Source organism: Limanda limanda, chromosome 10 (genome assembly GCF_963576545.1).
Source record: "Limanda limanda chromosome 10, fLimLim1.1, whole genome shotgun sequence".
Taxonomy (NCBI): Eukaryota; Metazoa; Chordata; class Actinopteri; order Pleuronectiformes; family Pleuronectidae; genus Limanda; species Limanda limanda.
Genome location: NC_083645.1, coordinates 12,901,637 through 12,921,371, shown reverse-complemented (window position 1 = coordinate 12,921,371; position 19,735 = coordinate 12,901,637). Strand labels below are relative to the sequence as shown.

Here is a 19,735-nt window from a genome sequence, read left to right as displayed (position 1 = left end):
GCCAGTTGCAGGGAAGTAGTCAGGGTAGTGGAATGTCTCATTAATCAATTTCTTTGTGAACATGAGGTTGTTATAGAGGGGATTCCTTTTCTAGGTCAACATGGGGCCCCTTCTCTGGGTTGTTGAGGCAAAAAAGACCAGTAATGGGCATTATCAGTCTCGGCCCTGAAACCACCTACTGATCATTTGTTGATATGTCCTTTGCAAAGTTCATGCTGGACAAAAAGTATTTGATCTCTGAAACATAAAAAACTATGTAAGTGTAGGATCATATCTCCAAAATTGTTCAGATAACTCAAAAACACAGTTTTTTGACCAATTTAAAATTAAAATAAAACACTTAAACCTAGCGATTAATGAGCACAGCATTCTGTGGCATTAACACTTAACAACCATTGTTTAATGAAACTTAATCAAATGGTGAAAAAACTTTTTCAGAAACATGTAGCGTCAGTGCTATCCACATCTGACCCAGAGCAAAACAATCACACTGATGACATGAAAGGAGTTGGAACTCATACAATGAAGCCAAAAGCCAAACAGAACCAGAACAATGTGCTTTGTCTCATTTTCTGGAAAAGAAGCTGCTTGCAACAACAAAGGTTGGCTGCACTCGTACTGTAGTAGACTGAACAGTGTTTTTATCCCACCCTATAAACCTTTCTTTATGCTGACGCAGATGATTCTGAAAGGAAGTCTACCTCAGGAGTGTTTCCTTTATCTATTCTGTAAATGTTCCAAACATCAAAGTCTCTCCAACAATAGTGTGGTGTCGTCCAGATCTTACATCATTTCCTGTTTTTGCAAAATCCCAAGATGCACCCATTTCTAGTTCACTAAAAGCAGCTGTGAAACAGAACAACAAAGAGATTAGTAGACCTTTTGTAATGTACATGGTGTGGAACTGAGATACAGCCACAACTTGAATCTAAAGTCCACCTCAAGTACTCTTAAACACACAGTATTGACTTTCACTGAGCAGATCTCTATTGGGTTATTATTCATTCTGGGATAGCACTTTTAAAATAAATCATTTCATATTTTAGATGAAGTTAGCTGATCACCAAGCTATTATTCTCTTTTTGATTGCAGTTTACATTTAAGCCCAGTAGAGGGCAATGCATACTATCATTATCCCAGTCTTAAAAATGTTATGTTTATTGATACTTGAGGAAGAGGTGGGAGGAACCATGATGGTAAATTAGTCCAGGTACATATTTGTTAAGTTTAAAAGGGGTTTAAGAGAGATGAGGTGGAACACTGGCTTTAAATGTAGCTTATTTATTAAATAGAAATACTTACAAAACAAGAAACTTCTACTGGAAATTTGTGTCAATTTATAATATGAATGAATATGAATTGGATACCGCAATGTTGCAAATGTACATAAAACAACTTTATGTTAAGGGTGCATTATATCAGGCTTACCTCACATATAAATATGTAAATTCGTTTTTAAGTACAATTTGCTCTAAGTAATATATTTTGGCAACAAATTTATGTTAAATCATATAATTTTTAACCAAATAGCCAAACTGGAAACTGCAACAGTGCGTTGAAAAACCTCAGTACAGTACTGTGCCTCCTGCGAAAGATAAAAAGGACATCAAATATACAATCAAATTTCAAGTTTGATTATTTAATATATTCACAGCATTTTGTACCACACACCACGTCCAGAGGTGGGAATTATAAATCAAAGGTTATGCATAATGTAGCGTGTTCTTTCTGCCCCCTAGAGGCTAGTAGCGTTACAACTGCTTTTTTGTCTCATTTTCTCACAGTGAACGTGACAAATGATTCCCTATTGAATAACGACATTTAATACGTGTTTAATATGAAACAATACTGTTCAACTGGTTGGAATTATTACAGTAGAAAAAATTATATACTATGTATTTAGCTGGCAGTTTTTGCTAAATTACAGCTCTAATGAAACGCTAGCTAGTTAGAACCTGTTAACTTTAAATGTCAAATTAGCATAACCTAATTAACCTGACCTTAACATTGAGCAGGCTTACTTACTCAAAAAGAGACTCATTACTATTTTCCTACATTACCTATTCTTGTATCAAATAGTGTGTGGCCAGTTAGTCTTTTATTTTTGAAGTTCATTGAAGTGCATAATACTGTTAATTAAAATGTTAAAAGTGTTGTTTTCTGTGTTTACTTTAATTGCCCTCTTTGTTGCGATCTTATTGTGACTACAGCAAGATATATATTATAAACTTCCTAGATTATACCCATACTTAATTTCACTGAAGTTATATAACAGATGCTATCAAGGGGAGCTAGATTGCAAATTATTACCAATAATTCACATGTGTAGCTTTCCATTTCTAAATGTTAACTCCAACAGTTGCCACAAAACGTCCCTTCCAAGTTCCAATTTAGTGGATATATATTTTTCTTAAAAAACAATTTGCCACTTGAGATATAAAGTCATTCTCATCTGTAACAGAAGTTTGGGGGACTTGTATCCAGTGATGAGTAGCCAGTTAGTCTCATTTATAAACTTGTATGTGCAAAAGATAACTTTATTCTAAGGAGAAACTGTGCAATAAATTATGCAACTTTTGTTAAATGTTTACTTAAATGTTACTAGTTGTATCAATCTTATTGTGGCTGCAATAAACATATTATCTTCCTACATTACCCATACTCAATTTCATTGCAGTTACATAATGTTTGCTATTTAATTCTAGCTTTCTAGCAAACTATTCCCCACTTCTCGCTATAAGTTAACTACAAAACTGCTTTAACAACTTGGTGGATATATTGGAGTAAAATACAATTGTCCACTTAATTACATTACTTTTATTTAGCTGACGGTTTTATCCAAAGCGACTTACAATGAGTGCATTCAACCATGAGGGTAAAAACCCAGAAAAACAAGAATCAAGTACAATTTTCTTGAAGAAAGCCAACTACAAAGTGCTATAGGTAAGTGACCTTTAAGTTCACAACTAAATCTCTACTTTTTTTTATTATTATTATTATTTTGTATTCAAGGTATAGTCGGAACAGATGTGTTTTTAGTTTGCGACGGAAGATGTATAGACTTTGTGCTGTCCTGATGTCACTGGGGAGCTCGTTCCACCATTCAGGGGCCAGGACAGCAATGAGTCGTGATTTTGTTGAGATGCTCTTACCTGTACCGGAAGTCTGGAGTATTTACATCCAGCGAGGAGAAGCCAGTAATTCTTTAAAGTTTGAAACCCATATGGATAATACCATTGTTTCATCTAGGGACGGGAATCGGCAGCGACCTCCCGATACGATACTATCACGATACTTGGGTGGCGATACGATATGTATTGCGATTCTTTGGGTATTGCGATTGGGTAAGTATTGTGATTCGAAATTACGATTTCCTGCGATTTTTTGTGGTTATTATTTTTTTTAATATTGGACCATGGAAAAAAGTAGTACATAGTACAAATACAACACAGTCCAATTTACTTAGAGCTTTACAAGTTTTATTTCAAATATTAACATTAACTTAATGACTGCCGGGCAGCCAATAGAGAAAATAAATAAAAATGTGCCCTATTATTGTATAGCCCCAGTCAACTGCACACAAACTGACAGATTCAAAAATGTATGCCACTTAGGCTACTTTTAAACAATAAATAAAAGTAAATTAAATAGAATGAATAAAAGTTCATTCATTATTTCAACTTTTAAATAAACAAAAAGTAGGCTATGCTTCATTGTTGTCTGCATGTAGGCGATGCAAATCTAGTGCCCCCCCCCCCCCCCCCCCCCATATAGACCAATACATATGTTTTTAAAAATCGACTTTGGAGGCAGCATGGCGATTCATTCACAAGAATCGTGATTTGTAACTGAATCGATTTTTTCCCCCATCCCTAGTTTCATCACGTTAAAAGATGATTTTAGATGTAAATAAATCCTGCGCTAGTTGACGCAGCTCTCGGTGAAATTATGACTTTCCTCTTTGAATCTGTGTCGTTGTGATAAAGCAGGAAATGTATTTTCATATTTTGACCTGATTGCCCACACCTGTGTGGACCAGCGGCGCCACGTGCTCGGTGTTGTGACCTCGAGCTGTCGGCGCAGAGACGCTCTCGGCTTCTTCGCAGGTTTCCTTGTTTGTGATGGAGAAAGCAACGCTAATGTCGGCCGCCCTTTTCTCTCTCCACACGGTTGTACCCCTGCTGCTTCTCAGCTCCAGCTGCCCGACCCTCGGCTCCTCTGTCGCCGCCTCCGGGGCTGCTCTGCGCCGCCCTGGCGAGCCGAGCTTCCCGTACAGCAGCATCTTCTCCCCGCTGCTCAGAGCCCTGTCCGAGCACGGGGGGCCCAGCTGGGGCCGGGGCCTCAGGAAGAAGAAGAGGCCCGAGCACCGGTACGTGAAATATCTGACCGAGGTTTACAAGCCGTCCTCCAGGGTGCAGAGGAGTCTGGACGGGAGCACGACCTACAACACGGTGCGACTGATCAAGCCCCAAGATGAATGTCTTGCACGAAGTAATAAAGGTGAGGAAGTCAAACACATATAGAGCAAAGGATTGCACTGTGGACTGGCCACTAATTAGAATTAGTACTCCTCAATAAAATTATGTGATATGTAGAAAATGAAAGAAAATAAAAAGTTGTAGAGGGCAGAGGATGAGTTGGAAACTGTTCCAGGGGCTCCAAATCTGCGTTTCCCTTAGAAGCCTCAGATTCATTGTGCTTGGAATGGCTCAATGTATGTTTCATAGAGAAATTCACCATTTAATATCACGGTTCGGACTCCTGCACTTACAACAAATGGTTTCCCTTGGATTTGGGGCCCTGAGTTTGAACTACGCTTGGCCAAAAATGATCAGTTGATATTGATAATTATCACAGTACATGTCACATTAATCCTTTAAGCTGAAAGACTGATGCTCGCTCCTCAATGATGTAGTTTTAAACTCTTCATTATGCATAGAGAATGACAAACGTTTGATAAACAAATCTGACATAGATCTACTTTGTGTAATAAGTCCTCAATGAAATTAGCAATAGATGGATATGTATTGGACATTTGTTGTATTGTTATTCATGAAAATCATAATGTGATCATTTGTTGTTTTATTCTCCAGCCCTTACTTGCATAATCATTTAGAATGTATATTGTGCTCATAGAAAATGATAAAATTGTGTCTATGGTTTAATTTCCACAAATTTGACTGACGAGGTAGAATTATTTTGGCATAGGACTTGTGGTTGTGCTTTGCATAATGAGGCTATTATGTGCGGCCTAGTTTGTCGAACAATATTCCCAAAATTAGCAAATGTGTGTGTTGGTTAATCATTATTCTGGATCCACCTCCTGATATTGATCCCCACCAACATATAGTATGTTCTTCCCTGACCCATACTGCTCCCTTCTAACAAGTTTCCTGGTAATCCATACAGTTGTTATTGTGTGATCTTGGTTACTACGAACTGACCAAAATTTATGGTTTTGGAGTTTAGCCAAGCGTTCGTAGGACTTCCTTCATGTCACAAGCATAAAACATCCACTCTGCTGTTTCTACATTTATCTGGTGAAACTACCGTGCACATGCTTTAAATGTTAAAGAAATAATACTATTCAACTGCAACCCTAGTCTCATGCTACGAGTGGCATACTGCACAATAGTAACGTGTAATTTTTTGTTCCCCTCCAGAGAGTTGTATGCAGGACCTTTCCTACAGTCTTGATCAAGTAAGAACAAAAGAACAGCTCCTCAAGTCGGCTCTGCTGTACAATTTTGACCATGACGGCCTAGCATCCATAAACTCTGTTTGCTACCTGAGTGTCAAGGAGCAGGAGCATTCAAACCATTGTCTGCTGTGTCCCGTAATCCACCATCCTGTCAACTTCACAACGGACGCTCACAGGAGGAGCAGAAAGGACTGGGTGGAGGTTGACATCACCTCATTTGTTCTGCCTCTCTTAAATTTCCAGAAGAAAAACATACAACTGCTCATCAACGTTACCTGTCCAGAGGAACAAAGAGTCAGGGGCGATGGGAGTAAAGGTCCACTGGAGTTCACCCTGAGGCCCCCTTCTCTGCTTCTTTATCTCCATGACGCCAGCAAAACCAAGCAACAGAAGTCCCTGGTCGATGCCAAAGCGAGCTTGAAGCCAAACACTGCAGCGAATGAAATTCATAAGCAGATGGTGCTCAAATCAGAACAAAGGATTGGGCGTAGATGGAAGAGGCAATGTCTGAAGAGCAAAGAAGGTGATAAAGCCCTGCCTGGGCTGCTCCCGGTCTCTGTATTCCCAACAAGTCACTGTGCCTTGTATGACTTTAGGGTGCGATTCAGCCAACTCAAACTGGACAGCTGGATTGTTTTTCCTCCAAAGTACAACCCCAGATACTGCAGAGGCGTCTGCCCAAGGAACATGGGCTTCATCTACGGCTCACCAATCCATACCATGGTGCAAACCATCATCTATGAGGAGCTAGACCCCTCTGTGCCCCGGCCCTCGTGTATTCCCTCCCACTACAGCCCGCTGAGTGTCATGATGTTTGAGAAGGACGGATCCTACGTCTACAAGGAGCTTGAAGACATGGTTGCCACCAGGTGCACGTGTCGCTAGGCTGACACACCACCAGACAGGCCTTCCAACAGTCGACACCACTACCTCAGAGTGTCAGATATTCCATCCAGGCTCAGTGATTTCGGAATTTATACAATTGTTGTGCATGATCTAGAGCAGGCGTGTTTACTTAAACGAGAAGTATTTTATCCTATTGAAAAATGTGGAAAACGTGACATTTAATTCCTTTTTGTTAAGGTGTGACAAGAGAGGCTGCAGATGCATCCTCTTGTTCACCTCGCGGTTTGGTATTGAGTCCGACACACTCAAAGAAAATGTGTGTATGATTATTTTTTGTTAACTTATTTTGGGTGAGTGGTCTTTCATTATTCTTTAATTTATCACAGTTGCCATGTTTTTAGTAGCCCTGTTGTCGATAGAAGACGAAAGTGCAGTAACAAACCCTTATTCAAACCTTTTACATATGGTTTTATTCCTGGGGGTTACAGACATCTGTCTTCATAATGTCCGGAATGAAAGTTGTCAAGGTTTCAGTGTGTATTTATTACTTCTGGTTACTGAGTGACTGTATACATATGAATTGACTGCATTCATCTGTACTGGTTGAATGTGACTAAATGCATGTCATGTCTATTTATACAAATTGAATGAATTCACTGTGTCTGTGTTCAGTTTAAGGAAATACAAAACTGAAATGAAAATATGTCGACATATTCTCTGAAAAGATGGAAAATAAAAAAATTAGCAGGCATAGATTCAGTTCATTTTTATTTGTATAGCACCTAATCACAACATGCATTATCTCAAGGAACTTTACATAGTAAGGTTGAGACCTTACATTGTGACTGAGTACAGCCGGCTGAATTACTCACACCTCACAGGGGAAATCAGAGTAAAGAAACCAGAGAAGGATTTCGACTCTTGCATTGGAGTGTTTGCTCTTTTCTCCAGGTGTTGAGTCCACATGACATTGCAAAATACACATCAGGCTACACAGGCACTCCACTTTCAACCAGCATCCAGTGAAGCGCAACCCTCCACAAAGGCCCAATATACAATGTTTTTTTTCAAGACACATGAATTATTTCCTGGGGAAAAAGGTGAAGATATCAAAAAATGCCACATTTTAAAATGATAAGGGATTTTTCGTCAAACGCCATATTCAGTCTGAGGAATATACTCTGCGTGTCATTCTAGTTGTTCTCGAACTCTGTCTGATCATGGCAGTCAGTTCATTCTAACCAACTGACAGTCTTCCCATATTAAACAATATTAGGCCTTCGAAAATATGAAAATGCACGTGGGGCCTCGCTCACCTCGCCAGTCGCCTGGTCAGACGCCACACCTCACCGCTGAAGAGATGCGTATTAATTATTATGATGTTTTTTCATTAGAGATTGTTGTATATTATATTATACTAGGGTATATTCAGGTAAACTGTAGGGTGTATGTATTTATTTTATCCATTTTTTTACTTATGGTTTTGGATATATATATATATATTTATATATCATTACTACAGTATAAACACCACATCCTTCCACCTCTCTCTGCTCTGCATTCCTCACTTGAGACAGCAGCTTGTCCAAGCCAATTAAACATGGCCATATATCTGTGTATCATATGTATCTTATATGTCACTCTCTGTTGTCACCATTTCACTTTTTTTTTTTAAACACATAAGAATAATCCTTTGAGGGCCCTGATATAGAAGTAAGTCACCTGACCAAACTCCGCGCCGACAGGTGGCGCTAATGTCCCAGGACAACCGGTGCTTGGATAAAAGGAAGGACACAGGGTCGTCATTAGGAAACATAGCTGAGAAGCAACACGGTAAGTTTCAATGTCACTGCCTCAAATGCGACGCTTCCACACGCTTTTATCAGCTAATGTTGTGAAATTTGTTTACTTAAGGTTGTGAGCTATGAGGTGTGTTTTTTGTTTTTCCGACCACGTTCGTGTAGCTATCAGGGAAACGATTCAAACGCCTGTTTGTACTTCGGCAGCTAACAGCTAGCTTGGGTAGCTAGCTGTTAATGCTAACACCAGCGGCTAACAAGCTTTTGTTCAGGTCGTTATTTCACAATCGGCGCACCCTGTGTTTTTACCTAAACGATTATCATGTGAAGCCTTTACTAACGACGTTATACGGGTTTGTCACAACCTACATTTAAAGCACAAAGCCGATTTATTCACAGTTTAAATCTGGTATTCGAACTTCATATTTAATACAAGGAAGTAAGTAACTATTCCAGCCATGGAATTGCTCTGCATGAGATTGTTAGCTAATTGTTGCGTTTGGTTCAGTTTGGCCAGGTCATTGGTGAAACTGACCGATATCAATATTGTTAAAGGAAATTATTGAAAAGTATGCATAGCCATTGCTCCACGACTAAGACGTGTGAGTGTATATATATACATGTACACTTATTTGAGCTGCGTCTCAGATTTATTTGTAATGACATTATATATGATGAACATTTTTCCTTTTCTGCCTTATATTTTATAAGATGTTTCACCTAATGTTAGGCCCAGTGGAACAAACAAATCTGCTGAATCTGCCAAATTCAAAAGGCAAATGAAAAATCCTGTGATCATGGTGTGCAATCCAGTTCCAGATCCAGTAGATCTCTTTTCAAGTGGGGAAGTTACACAAACAACCTTGAAAGCTGCTATAGGTGTTTGCTAAAACTGTTTTCATATAGATCTGACTAACAGTGAACTCCATTTAAATTGTTCACATGGTTAAAATTGTTTTCACTAAGAATTCCTATATAGAGTTTTTCTCTCTTCTAAGTTACGGTGTATATGAATCTATGATGTATGATCTATTCAGATATGACCATCGAAAATGCATTTTTATGTTGCTATTTGTCTGTAAATTTCTGATTGGTGTTTTTCTATCAGCTCACTGGTGATCATGGGCCACCACTTTGGAGACTTGGCCAGGATCAGGCATGTAATCACATACAGCCTGTCTCCATTTGAACAGAAGGCTTTCCCCAACTACTTCTCCAAGGGAATCCCAAATGTGTGGAGACGGACCACAACATCTTTCTTCAAAGTTGCACCCCGTGAGTCGTTGCCATTGTATCCAACTTGTATCTTGAGGTGCCTGGGTTTCAGTTTGACTGTTGCCTTATCGTCGCTGAAGCCGTTTTAAGATACGACCTCCAAAAATTCCAGAGTATTGGCTACAGAGTTTTCCTTTCACACATGCACAGCAGGAGGTTCTCTGCACAGGCGTGTTCACAACAACAAATCCTCTGCATTATTCAGGCAGGAGGTGGAGTAAAATTCCAAACATTATATACTATGTTTTTAAAGTAAAGTTTAAAAAAATACTCACTTGAGTTTTTATTTATTCTGCAAGTTAGTTTTCTGGTTGTATAGCAAACGCAGCTAACCTATGCATATACATGCATGGGATCAACAAGACTGAACTGTGACTGTTTTTACTGTGCAGTATTTCAAAATGTTCCTGCATAACCGTGCAGTAAATGTGTTTGCTTATTTTCTCATTTATAAATGAAAGACTTACTTCTCTCTCAGGGCTTCTCACATCTTAGTGTACAGTCAAGCAAGAAGAGCTTGAATTCAATTTAGATTTAATAATAATGAATTCTAATCATTTAGATATGGTAACTTTTGTGATAAGACTTTGGTGCTAAGTTGCTTTGTGATTTTCCTTTTTTGCAGCAATGATCCTCATGTACCTGACCTACACCTGGGGCAACAGTGTCCATGCCCAGGGCAAGAGGAAGGTTGCCTCCGACTATGAGAACGACGAATAAACACCTGCCACCTCCTGAAAGCTGCCATCTGTTGTTCAGTCAAACTCTATGTAACCAATAAAAATCAGAAATATTTATGTGAAATCAGTTTTGATTGGTTTCATTCAGTCATCCCTTCTTGATTGGACAGATGTTCATTTAATGTGGGTGTCAAATCAATGCTGCAGTTTTAAGTAATTACACCAGTCCTTCACTGTCTCCAATTGGAATAATAACTGCTTCCCTATGTTTTACATTTTTAAAAGTGGGGGATATGTGTGTGTTGAACAAAACAAAAGATTTAAGATGTCACTTTGGGATGTAGGAAGATGTGGTGGGTCATTTACTGATGTCTGAAGATTCTCAGTCATGATTGGATCTTGAACTGAAGAAGCCTAGCACCAAATCCAGTGGTCCTTGATTCAAATTTTCTTAAATACATGTTAAAATATTTGTACACCAAATGATAATTTAAGTTTTAATGGTGGCAGTTGTCATAAGATAACATCCCAAACCAGGAGAATTCACCTGTGAGATCAGCAGAATGAGGCATACGAGAGAATTTTAAAAAGGCAAAACAAAAAATACCAAATATGTACATACATTTTATTTGTTTCTGTTAGTCTGGGGGATTGTACAAAACTACTGGACTCAGTAAAACAACATTTTGAAAAAAGGATGCAGTATGGGTCAGGAGTCAGGACATATATATTTGGCTGCACATCACATGATGAATCCGCACGGAGCTGTGTGTGTTTTTTGTAAGGTCAATTTCGGGAAATTGGTTTCTCCTTGCATGTTTGTCTGCCCACGTCCCAACGCTCTGAGCTGTGGGGGATTCCATTTGGCGAGGTCTGCCGAAATGTTCCTGTGCTTTCACGGTGGGACAGACCTGAGCTGTATTTATTGGATGTATTTTTGTATGGAGGATGGAAACTGCCAACATTTACAAACATTTATAAATTAATAATCAACTTGAAGGTGTATAAATAAAGTAAAAGTTCAGGAGGCTGGAGGTTTGATTTGATTAATATTAATATAATAGCTCGGTATAAATACGAAGGATACAGAATATGAATACAAAAACTATATATATTAATGGGTGAAAATTCATGACAAGAGGCGTACATTATAAATAATATACTATAATACGATGTAACTGGGAAACTCTTTGGGTCAAGTGCTACATTTCCCAAAACTGCAAGTCACGATGAGTAACTGTGACATTAGAAAGCAGTGCAGCATTCACTGTGCATCCTGCTGTTGTGTTGTGCAGTGTGACGGACACACGCTGGTCCCACAGACCCACGAGTGTGTGAGTCAGGATCTTCACGGTCGGTTGTGGTGCAGGATGAACATGGAGCTGAAGGCCTGAGACCGGAGCTGCACCGCTCCTGACGCCGCTGCACTGACACCCTCTGGCCTGTGGGGGGCGCACCGTGCTCTATTGGTCAGCGGCGCAGACAGCAGATTCCTGAACGCTGTCGCGCATCGAGCCGGTGGACGTACCGCATGCTGCCGCTCACTTACATGGACCAGGAACAAGGCTGTAGCACCGTCCGCTGACCGAGCCCCACCGCCGCCGCCGCCACTTCTGTTCTGTTTCCTCTCCCGAGCCTCGCTTCTCCTCGTTCTCCCCGCCGTCCCAAGCTGCTCCGTTAGCCGCTGAAGATGTCAGTCGTCGGGTTTGACGTCGGCTACATGAGCTGCTATGTAGCTGTAGCCAGAGCCGGAGGGATCGAAACAGTCGCCAATGAATACAGCGACCGGAGCACACCGTAAGTACCCCCGCGCCCTCCGCATGTCCCGGTCGTGTTGTGTCATTAGCACCGATAGCGAGCACAGGAAAACCAATGGACCCACTTTTCTTCCTCTTGAGCCAAGCTAACGCGGCTAGCTTCCCGGCTAGTTAGCGTGCTAACGGATTTCACAACAGGAAGCGGCATACGAGGGGCTAAAGCTAGCTATAGTGAAACCATTGTGAGAACCAGTGGATCCACATATTTCCTGCTTGAATTATCCTCGGGGTGTCTTACTACAGGTTCACTGTCGAGTTCAAGTGCAGGTTGTGATGACCGAGCTCCGGGTCAGGTGGTGAGTTCCACTGCGGGCAGGAGTGAGCGCAGAGGATGGGAGGAGGCCGGGACCAGGCTGTCAGATCGGCTCCTGCAGCCCATTGTACCCAATCGTCTTAATCCTCACTCCCCAGAAACACCCTTTATTGGTAGTTAATGTAGAGTCAATGATCACAAACACGAGTTATGTGATAACATGAAATCATCCATGTCAATTGCTATTTTATAATTGGTGACATCATGCCTATTTGAAAAAACTGCTGAAGAAGAAATGACTGAATTTGTGTTTTCTCTGCTTTTAGAGCATGTGTTTCCTTTGGACCTCGGAATCGCTCTGTCGGTGCAGCTGCAAAAAGCCAGGTATGTGATGCAAGTTTACAGCTAACATCAAACTCAGCCCCATCACAGAACACGCTTCCAAGTCCCGAAAGCATCACTAAGCTGTGGGATACAGCTGGATGACATGGCCGAAAATTACATCAGGATGGACTGATACTTATAAGGACAGAAGTCATATTATCTATTTTAAGTAGCATATGAATAAAGATTAAGAGTAAGACACAATTGTAGTGGGCGCAGGATGACTTATGATCTGCTCCTCGGGCCTTAGTCCTGCATTTAACTCACAATCCTCCAATTCATCATGGACAGGAAAAGTCATAATTTTATATGAGAAAAGGACTCCTGCATTTACAGCTAACAATTTGACTTTGATTGGAATTGGGGGTTTTTTTGCTCCTGAATTAGGTTTGTGCTTTTAAACTCTTCTTTACGGTTTAAGAATGACTTACAGCTCACAAACAGCAAATTAGAGATTCAACTTTTAAGCCAATTATTTATTATACCTCATCAACATCATTGCACAATGCATTACCATTTTATCAATATATTGATTATATTGAATCTTTGTTATAAGCTTTTGATGAAAAATATATTGCAATAATTATTGCCACGCCCTAGTTTGCATGTTTGCTAATGGAAAAGCTGTCTGCCTTTTTTCTGTGGAACAGGTCGTCACAAACTGCAAGAACACAGTCCAGGGCTTCAAGAGGTTTCATGGCAGAGCGTTTTCAGACCCGTATGTGCAGCGCGTCAAAAACAACATGGTCTATGATATTGCACCAATGCCCACAGGGACAGCTGGCATTAAGGTAAGAGAATAATAAACAAGATTCACAGTTAAATTGATGTGTAAGGATTGTTAATAATGCACAGACTGCTATCACTACAGCCCAGACTCGTTAAATATAATACATAATTTTTAAATGTAGCTATTCTTTTTTATTATAATTTCCATGTAATTATCATCCGGCCTTGGACCCCAACCTATTTCCTGACAATATTGATGCTTTTACTCTCTTATTCTTTCACTGCCGCTCTTAATACCATAAGAAGACGTTGTGATGACAAATGAAAATATAAACGTAACCCATTGATGTCATTTATTAGAAAGATTATCAACATGCTGTTGAATAATTCCCATGATTATGAATAAACATTTGAGTCAGATATACCTCATGGTCTTATCATTCAGCCACTTTCTGTAAAACAGGTAATTTCTAGCCACATTGTGGTTGTGTTCATCAGCAATGTAACATTCATCTCTGTTCATCTACAGGTGATGTACATGGAGGAGGAGAAGGTGTTCAGCATTGAACAGGTCACCGCCATGCTGTTGACCAAGCTGAAGGAGACGGCAGAGCATGCCCTGAAGAAGCCTGTGGCCGACTGTGTTGTCTCTGTAAGTCTTTACATGCCACTGAACAGTTTCTCATTCTGTCCTTGACCCATTTGGGTGTGCAGGGCCTTAAAAGTGATCAGATTATCCATTTCAAATGCTTCTCTGTTGTAACCAGGTTCCCTGCTACTACACCGACGCTGAGAGGAGATCAGTCGTAGATGCTGCTCAGATCGCTGGACTCAACTGCCTGAGGCTCATGAATGAGACGACTGCAGGTCTGTACTAGGATGATTTTTGGGTAGGGCCTGGGCAAGGATGTGCATATTTGTGATTGTTTTTCTAACTGTAGCTGCTGCTCTCTGCTGCCATCCAAACACTTGTACTCTTCATTAATAATTTAACAACTTTCCTTCCAGTTGCATTAGCGTATGGGATCTATAAACAAGATCTTCCTGCTCCCGAGGAGAAGCCAAGAAATGTGGTGTTTGTGGACATGGGCCATTCTGGATACCAGACATCAGTGTGTGCCTTCAATAAAGGCAAACTCAAGGTGTGTGGTGTGTCTGTGTGTAAATCAACATACTGTACATTCTTTTACATTTGTGCCGAATAACATTTTGAAGGCTTTGGTTTGAAAGGGGGGGTATTGGCCTTCAACATTATACTTAGTTTGCCTGCAGGATTTCATCAAGACAGCAGCTAGTTTTCTGGAGATTTTCCAAACTCTTTGAAAATTTGTGATGCGCCAGTTTCCTGTTGCATTATAGGCGTCAATGATGACAAATGGGGAAGTTATTACAGACGCTTGACTGCATCATCTTGCCAGCATTGCTGACACTCGCAGGCCTGTGTCTAATCAGTGCTGGTAATGTTGGACAAGATCCTTGAACCACAAAAGACCGAAAAAAAATATTATTATTAAACCATGAATTATTTATTCTGAGAAATATTCGAAAAATTTTAAATCCGCACCATTTCTTAATGCTGAAGAAGGTGAAAATAATGAGACATTCCAGGATCATCCCCAACATCCAAATCTGCACAAACTTTCTTTATCAATCTATGAAAGCATTTATGTCATGACTCTTAACTCTCTTTTGGCCTCTCGTCCGTGTCTCTCAGGTCCTTGCTACCGCCTGTGACCCGGAGTTGGGAGGAAAGGACTTCGATGAAGTGCTGGTCAAGCATTTCTGTGAGGAATTTGGCAAGAAGTACAAGCTTGATGTCAAGACAAAGCCCAGGGCTCTGGTCAGGCTCTACCAGGAGTGCGAAAAACTGAAAAAACTGATGAGTGCCAACTCCTCAGACCTGCCGCTTAACATCGAGTGCTTTATGAATGACATTGATGTCACTGGAAAGCTGAACAGGTAGGCCAACAAGAAATCTTTTTATTTATTTGATGCATTGTTTCTACATATCATTATTCTCTAACTCTGAAGTTCACTTCCATAGTTTAAGCAATATCCACATTTTCTCTTGCACAAGGGTTCAGTTTCTAGAGATGTCTGCTGATCTCTTCGCCCGAGTAGAGCTTCCACTGCAGAACCTTCTAGAGCATGCCAGTGAGTAATTTTTATTTACTTCAATTTATTTACCTGACGCCCCTTTTCCAATTACCTTGGTTACTAGAATAATGAACATGATAATAATGTATGTGAATAATCATTAACCATTTTCTAAAATGTTTTTGATCCATAAGAACTGAAAAAGGACGACATCTATGCAGTTGAGATAGTGGGTGGAGCTTCCAGGATCCCAGCTCTCAAAGAGAGACTCAGCAAATTCTTTGGGAAGGAGTTGAGCACCACGCTGAATGCTGACGAAGCTGTGGCCAGAGGATGTGCCCTGCAGGTACATCCCACTTTTGTTTTCAAAGCTGGTCTCCACCCTTCCTATCACTCACAATCACATGTCCCCTACCAGAACGTGGCTTGAATAAACAATGATGTGAAAAAGATGTTTGGGACTTCCAGAGTTGCATCTTTTCTTTCAATACTGCTCTCACTGAAATACTGGTTGTGTCCCCTCAGTGTGCAATACTGTCACCTGCCTTCAAAGTGCGCGAGTTCTCCATCACAGACATCGTTCCCTATCCCGTCTCCTTGAAGTGGCATTCCGCTGCAGAGGAAGGTTTGAGGTGAGGAACTTGATGGAATGTTTTTTTCTTTTGTCTCTGATTTTAACTATTTTATATAATAATAATTTTGCCATGTTTGTTTGTTGCAGTGATTGCGAGGTATTTCCCAAGAACCATGCAGCACCTTTCTCCAAAGTGTTGACCTTCTATCGGAGAGAGCCTTTCTCTTTGGAGGCATACTACAACTGCTCTAATGAGCTGCCCTACCCTGACCCCACTATTGGTAAACAAATAGAGCATCCTAAATTATTTCTGAACAATAGGGAGCAGAAGTACTCCAAACCACTCATTGTACAAGCATTGCATATACGCCATCAGCTTATTATAAGTTTGTTTTTGGTAACACATTTTTGTTTTTTTTCTTTCTTTCTTCCAGGTCAGTTTTTGATCCAGAAGGTTGTCCCACAAGCTTCTGGGGAGAGCTCCAAGGTGAAGGTTAAGGTGCGAGTGAACATCCATGGCATCTTTAGTGTGTCCAGCGCCTCCCTGGTTGAAGTGCAGAAGTCTGATGAGACAGAGGAACCCATGGAAACAGAACAGGCCAATGAGAAAGAGGGAGAGGTACTTCAACCAAATATGTGCCTGTATTTTTAGAATCATAAATCAACCTTAAACAGACCAGATTGGTATATGTGTGACTATTTATGCATTTGTTTTTTACCCCTCTACAGAGCAAGATGCAGACTGATCAGGAGGAGCAGCAGGGAGCAGGAGAGGGTCAGAAAGAAACAGAGGAGAAGGCACCACGTGAGAATGAAGAGATGGAGGTACGGTGCTCAATTCTTGTTTAAAATGAACATCATTTTATAATGTTGTTTGTAAAGGGGAAACAGACCACAATAAACTTTATCTTTCAGAAGCTAAATAATGTGCATCCTCATGCACAAACAAAAAACAAACTTTTTCACAAAACAGCTGGGTTTAATGCAAAATGCATGTAATGAATGACAATACAGATGTTCTTATAAGCTTGTAACTTGTTGGATGTCTGTATTCTTTCTGAGTTATGTTTTACATGCCGGTGCCTATTTCCTCACCATTCAGACCACCCCAGAGGAGAACAAAGGCGAGAAGAAGACTGACCAGCCCCCACAAGCCAAAAAGCCCAAAGTCAAAACAAAAGTTCTGGACCTTCCAATTGAAAACAGTCCACAGTGGCAGCTAGCAGAGGACATGCTGAATCTTTTTGTAGAAAATGAGGTAACTTAGCTTTCAGCTGTTGCATTACTTCCACGTTACTAAATCAACCCATCAAGTTGTCATCTCTTACTTCATCAACTTTAAAGAGTTTGTTAGTTACTCTCACTTTTTCTGGTGCTCCTCAGGGTAAGATGATCATGCAGGACAAGCTGGAGAAGGAGAGGAACGACGCCAAGAATTATGTGGAAGAGTACGTGTACGACATGAGGGACAAACTGCACGGGAAGCTGGAGAAGTTCGTCTGTGAAGCTGTAAGTGAAAAATCTCGTCTGACTCATTGTAAAGAAAGAACTGGGATCAAAGTTATCACCTTATAGTCACTGTTTAATGTAACATGTTTTGTAATTATTTTTCTTTTTTGTAGGACCGGGATGCTCTCTCATTAAAACTGGAGGACACTGAAACCTGGCTGTATGAAGATGGAGAGGATCAATCCAAACAGGTGTACATTGACAAACTGGGAGAGTTAAAGGTAATGATTACTTTAGTAATTCATTTTTCTCCAGCCACTGATGGATCTGGTTATTGATCCTTTTTACCTGACGTGTGTATTGTGTTCTGTGCAGAAACTTGGCCAGCCCATCCGGGAGAGGTTTACTGAGGCTGAAGAGAGACCTAAAGCTTTTGACGAGCTGGGAAAACAAATCCAGCAATACATGAAATTTGTTGAAGCTTACAAAATAAAGGTACATCCTGTACATCCTATACAATTCCTTTTTATCTTTATATCATTTATATACAGACATCAATACATATAAAAGTAATAATGCCTGTGGTAACCCTCCGTTGATTTCCAGGAGGAGCAGTATGACCATTTAGATGAGGCAGATGTCACCAAAGTGGACAAAATCACCAATGACGCAATGATCTGGATGAACAGCTCCATGAACCAGCAAAGCAAACAGAGCTTGACACTGGATCCCTCTGTCAAGGTTGCAGACATTAAAGCGAAAACCAAGGTGAGACACTATGAGACGATCATAGGAAAGAGGTATTTTGTGGGGACTTACAAATAAGTTAAACCCAAAAATTCACGCTGCAGGAAATATAGGTTTTGAAAATTCATACATTGCTATTAACGGTTACATCAAGTTAACACAAAAAGTTGCTGAATGTTGTTGTATCCTTCTTATGCATCATTCATTGCTGTTATTGAACCTTCATGCACATGTTCAAAAATGTATGTTTTCATTGCATATGTAAACTTTGTGAAGCCTAGTCATCTGTAGGCTATCGCACTGACTTCACTGTCTTCATATTGCAATTATTTATTTGGCTTGGGTTTGATCTGCCACGCAACAATATATCTTTTTTATAATGCCATTATTTTATATAATTCATGTGTTTTGTGTAATTCCATAGGAGCTTTTCTTGGCTTGTAACCCCACTGTGAGCAAGCCCAAACCCAAGGTGGAGCTTCCCAAGGACGACACGCCGGCCGAGCAGAACGGGCCCGTCAACGGACAGGAGAAACCCCAGGAAGAAGGTGCAGACAAGGGAACAAGCGACAGCACAGGCAACCCCAGCTCAGAAACGACAGAAAACAAGCCTGACATGGACCTTGATTAAAGTAAAACCTGCCGCCTCCCTGAAGCAAAGCTGAACGGGAGCTTGTTGCTTCAGATTGAAATGCAGCCTGGGTTTATAATCAGAGCAGGTGAGGTGTTTTTCGGGGGGGTAACTGCACACCACAGTCAAAAGTAGGCAGGGTGATTAGCACACTGAGCCCAGCTCCTGGTGGTATCATGACACAGCATGCCCTCTCCCTTTCTGGATGACGTAAATCAAAAGCCAGCCGCAATAAGCCTGATTGACGATGAGCGCTGTACACATGATGGTATTTATTTCTGTTGTGTGCTCTGTAAGTGTTCTGGTCTGTGTCACAATAACGGTTTTAATAAAGTTATTGAAAATCAATTACTCTGACTTTGTTTCCTTGGTCCAATATACCAGAGGTTCCACACTGGTACTGCTACTGTTATGTTTCTGTGAATCTGCAGTGTCTTCAACAGAAATGTCAGGTCCCATATTTAACATATAGTACATGTGCTGGTGTCTCAAACGAGAAAATGGATAAGTATTGGAAAAATAATTTTTCAATGTGAAATTTTAACAACCAAATTCGGTTTTTGGCTTGAGTTTGATTGATGCCAAGGTTAGCTGTGACCCTGCTAACGTTACTAAGTCACATTGAAACACGCATCCAATTTACAGTTAATATTTTATCCTCTTTGTGACATTATATAAGTTAAGGAGGCTGCGTTCCTGACGTCAGTGCCGAGAAAACATTCTTATACAGTCAAATTCATAACAAACTCGTAA

At 40.4% G+C, this 19,735-nt stretch overlaps 3 protein-coding genes across 3 annotated transcripts; all 3 read left to right on the top strand.

Annotated features, from left to right (window-relative positions):
* Positions 1-4,121: 4,121 nt before the first annotated feature.
* On the top strand, positions 4,122-6,586 carry gdf9 (growth differentiation factor 9). Its single transcript, XM_061080134.1, has 2 exons — positions 4,122-4,500; positions 5,664-6,586. The coding sequence occupies exons 1-2, from the start codon at positions 4,122-4,124 to the stop codon at positions 6,584-6,586; spliced, it is 1,302 nt and encodes a 433-aa protein (XP_060936117.1).
* Positions 6,587-8,323: 1,737 nt separating this feature from the next.
* LOC133011585 (cytochrome b-c1 complex subunit 8) lies at positions 8,324-10,425 on the top strand. The gene is made up of 3 exons (XM_061079345.1): positions 8,324-8,380; positions 9,455-9,621; positions 10,247-10,425. Exons 2-3 carry the CDS (start codon positions 9,468-9,470, stop codon positions 10,339-10,341), a joined length of 249 nt encoding a protein of 82 aa, XP_060935328.1. The 5' UTR covers positions 8,324-8,380; positions 9,455-9,467; the 3' UTR covers positions 10,342-10,425.
* A 1,375-nt stretch (positions 10,426-11,800) lies between these two features.
* hspa4b (heat shock protein 4b) lies at positions 11,801-19,330 on the top strand. The gene is made up of 19 exons (XM_061079344.1): positions 11,801-12,098; positions 12,698-12,755; positions 13,406-13,546; positions 14,014-14,136; positions 14,252-14,351; positions 14,493-14,626; positions 15,199-15,443; positions 15,562-15,638; positions 15,776-15,927; positions 16,107-16,213; positions 16,303-16,436; positions 16,590-16,774; positions 16,885-16,980; positions 17,258-17,413; positions 17,539-17,664; positions 17,778-17,885; positions 17,980-18,099; positions 18,211-18,372; positions 18,776-19,330. Exons 1-19 carry the CDS (start codon positions 11,992-11,994, stop codon positions 18,980-18,982), a joined length of 2,538 nt encoding a protein of 845 aa, XP_060935327.1. The 5' UTR covers positions 11,801-11,991; the 3' UTR covers positions 18,983-19,330.
* Positions 19,331-19,735: the final 405 nt, after the last annotated feature.

Bases quoted from the DNA above. Each gene is read 5' to 3' on its own strand.
- gdf9 (XM_061080134.1), top strand. From the start codon at position 4,122: ATGGAGAAAGCAACGCTAATGTCGGCCGCCCTTTTCTCTCTCCACACG. The intron at 4,501-5,663 runs GTGAGGAAGTCA...GTTCCCCTCCAG, and splicing joins TCTTGCACGAAGTAATAAAG to AGAGTTGTATGCAGGACCTT.
- LOC133011585 (XM_061079345.1), top strand. From the start codon at position 9,468: ATGGGCCACCACTTTGGAGACTTGGCCAGGATCAGGCATGTAATCACA. The intron at 9,622-10,246 runs GTGAGTCGTTGC...CCTTTTTTGCAG, and splicing joins TTTCTTCAAAGTTGCACCCC to CAATGATCCTCATGTACCTG.
- hspa4b (XM_061079344.1), top strand. From the start codon at position 11,992: ATGTCAGTCGTCGGGTTTGACGTCGGCTACATGAGCTGCTATGTAGCT. The intron at 17,886-17,979 runs GTAATGATTACT...TGTTCTGTGCAG, and splicing joins ACAAACTGGGAGAGTTAAAG to AAACTTGGCCAGCCCATCCG. The intron at 18,100-18,210 runs GTACATCCTGTA...GTTGATTTCCAG, and splicing joins TTGAAGCTTACAAAATAAAG to GAGGAGCAGTATGACCATTT.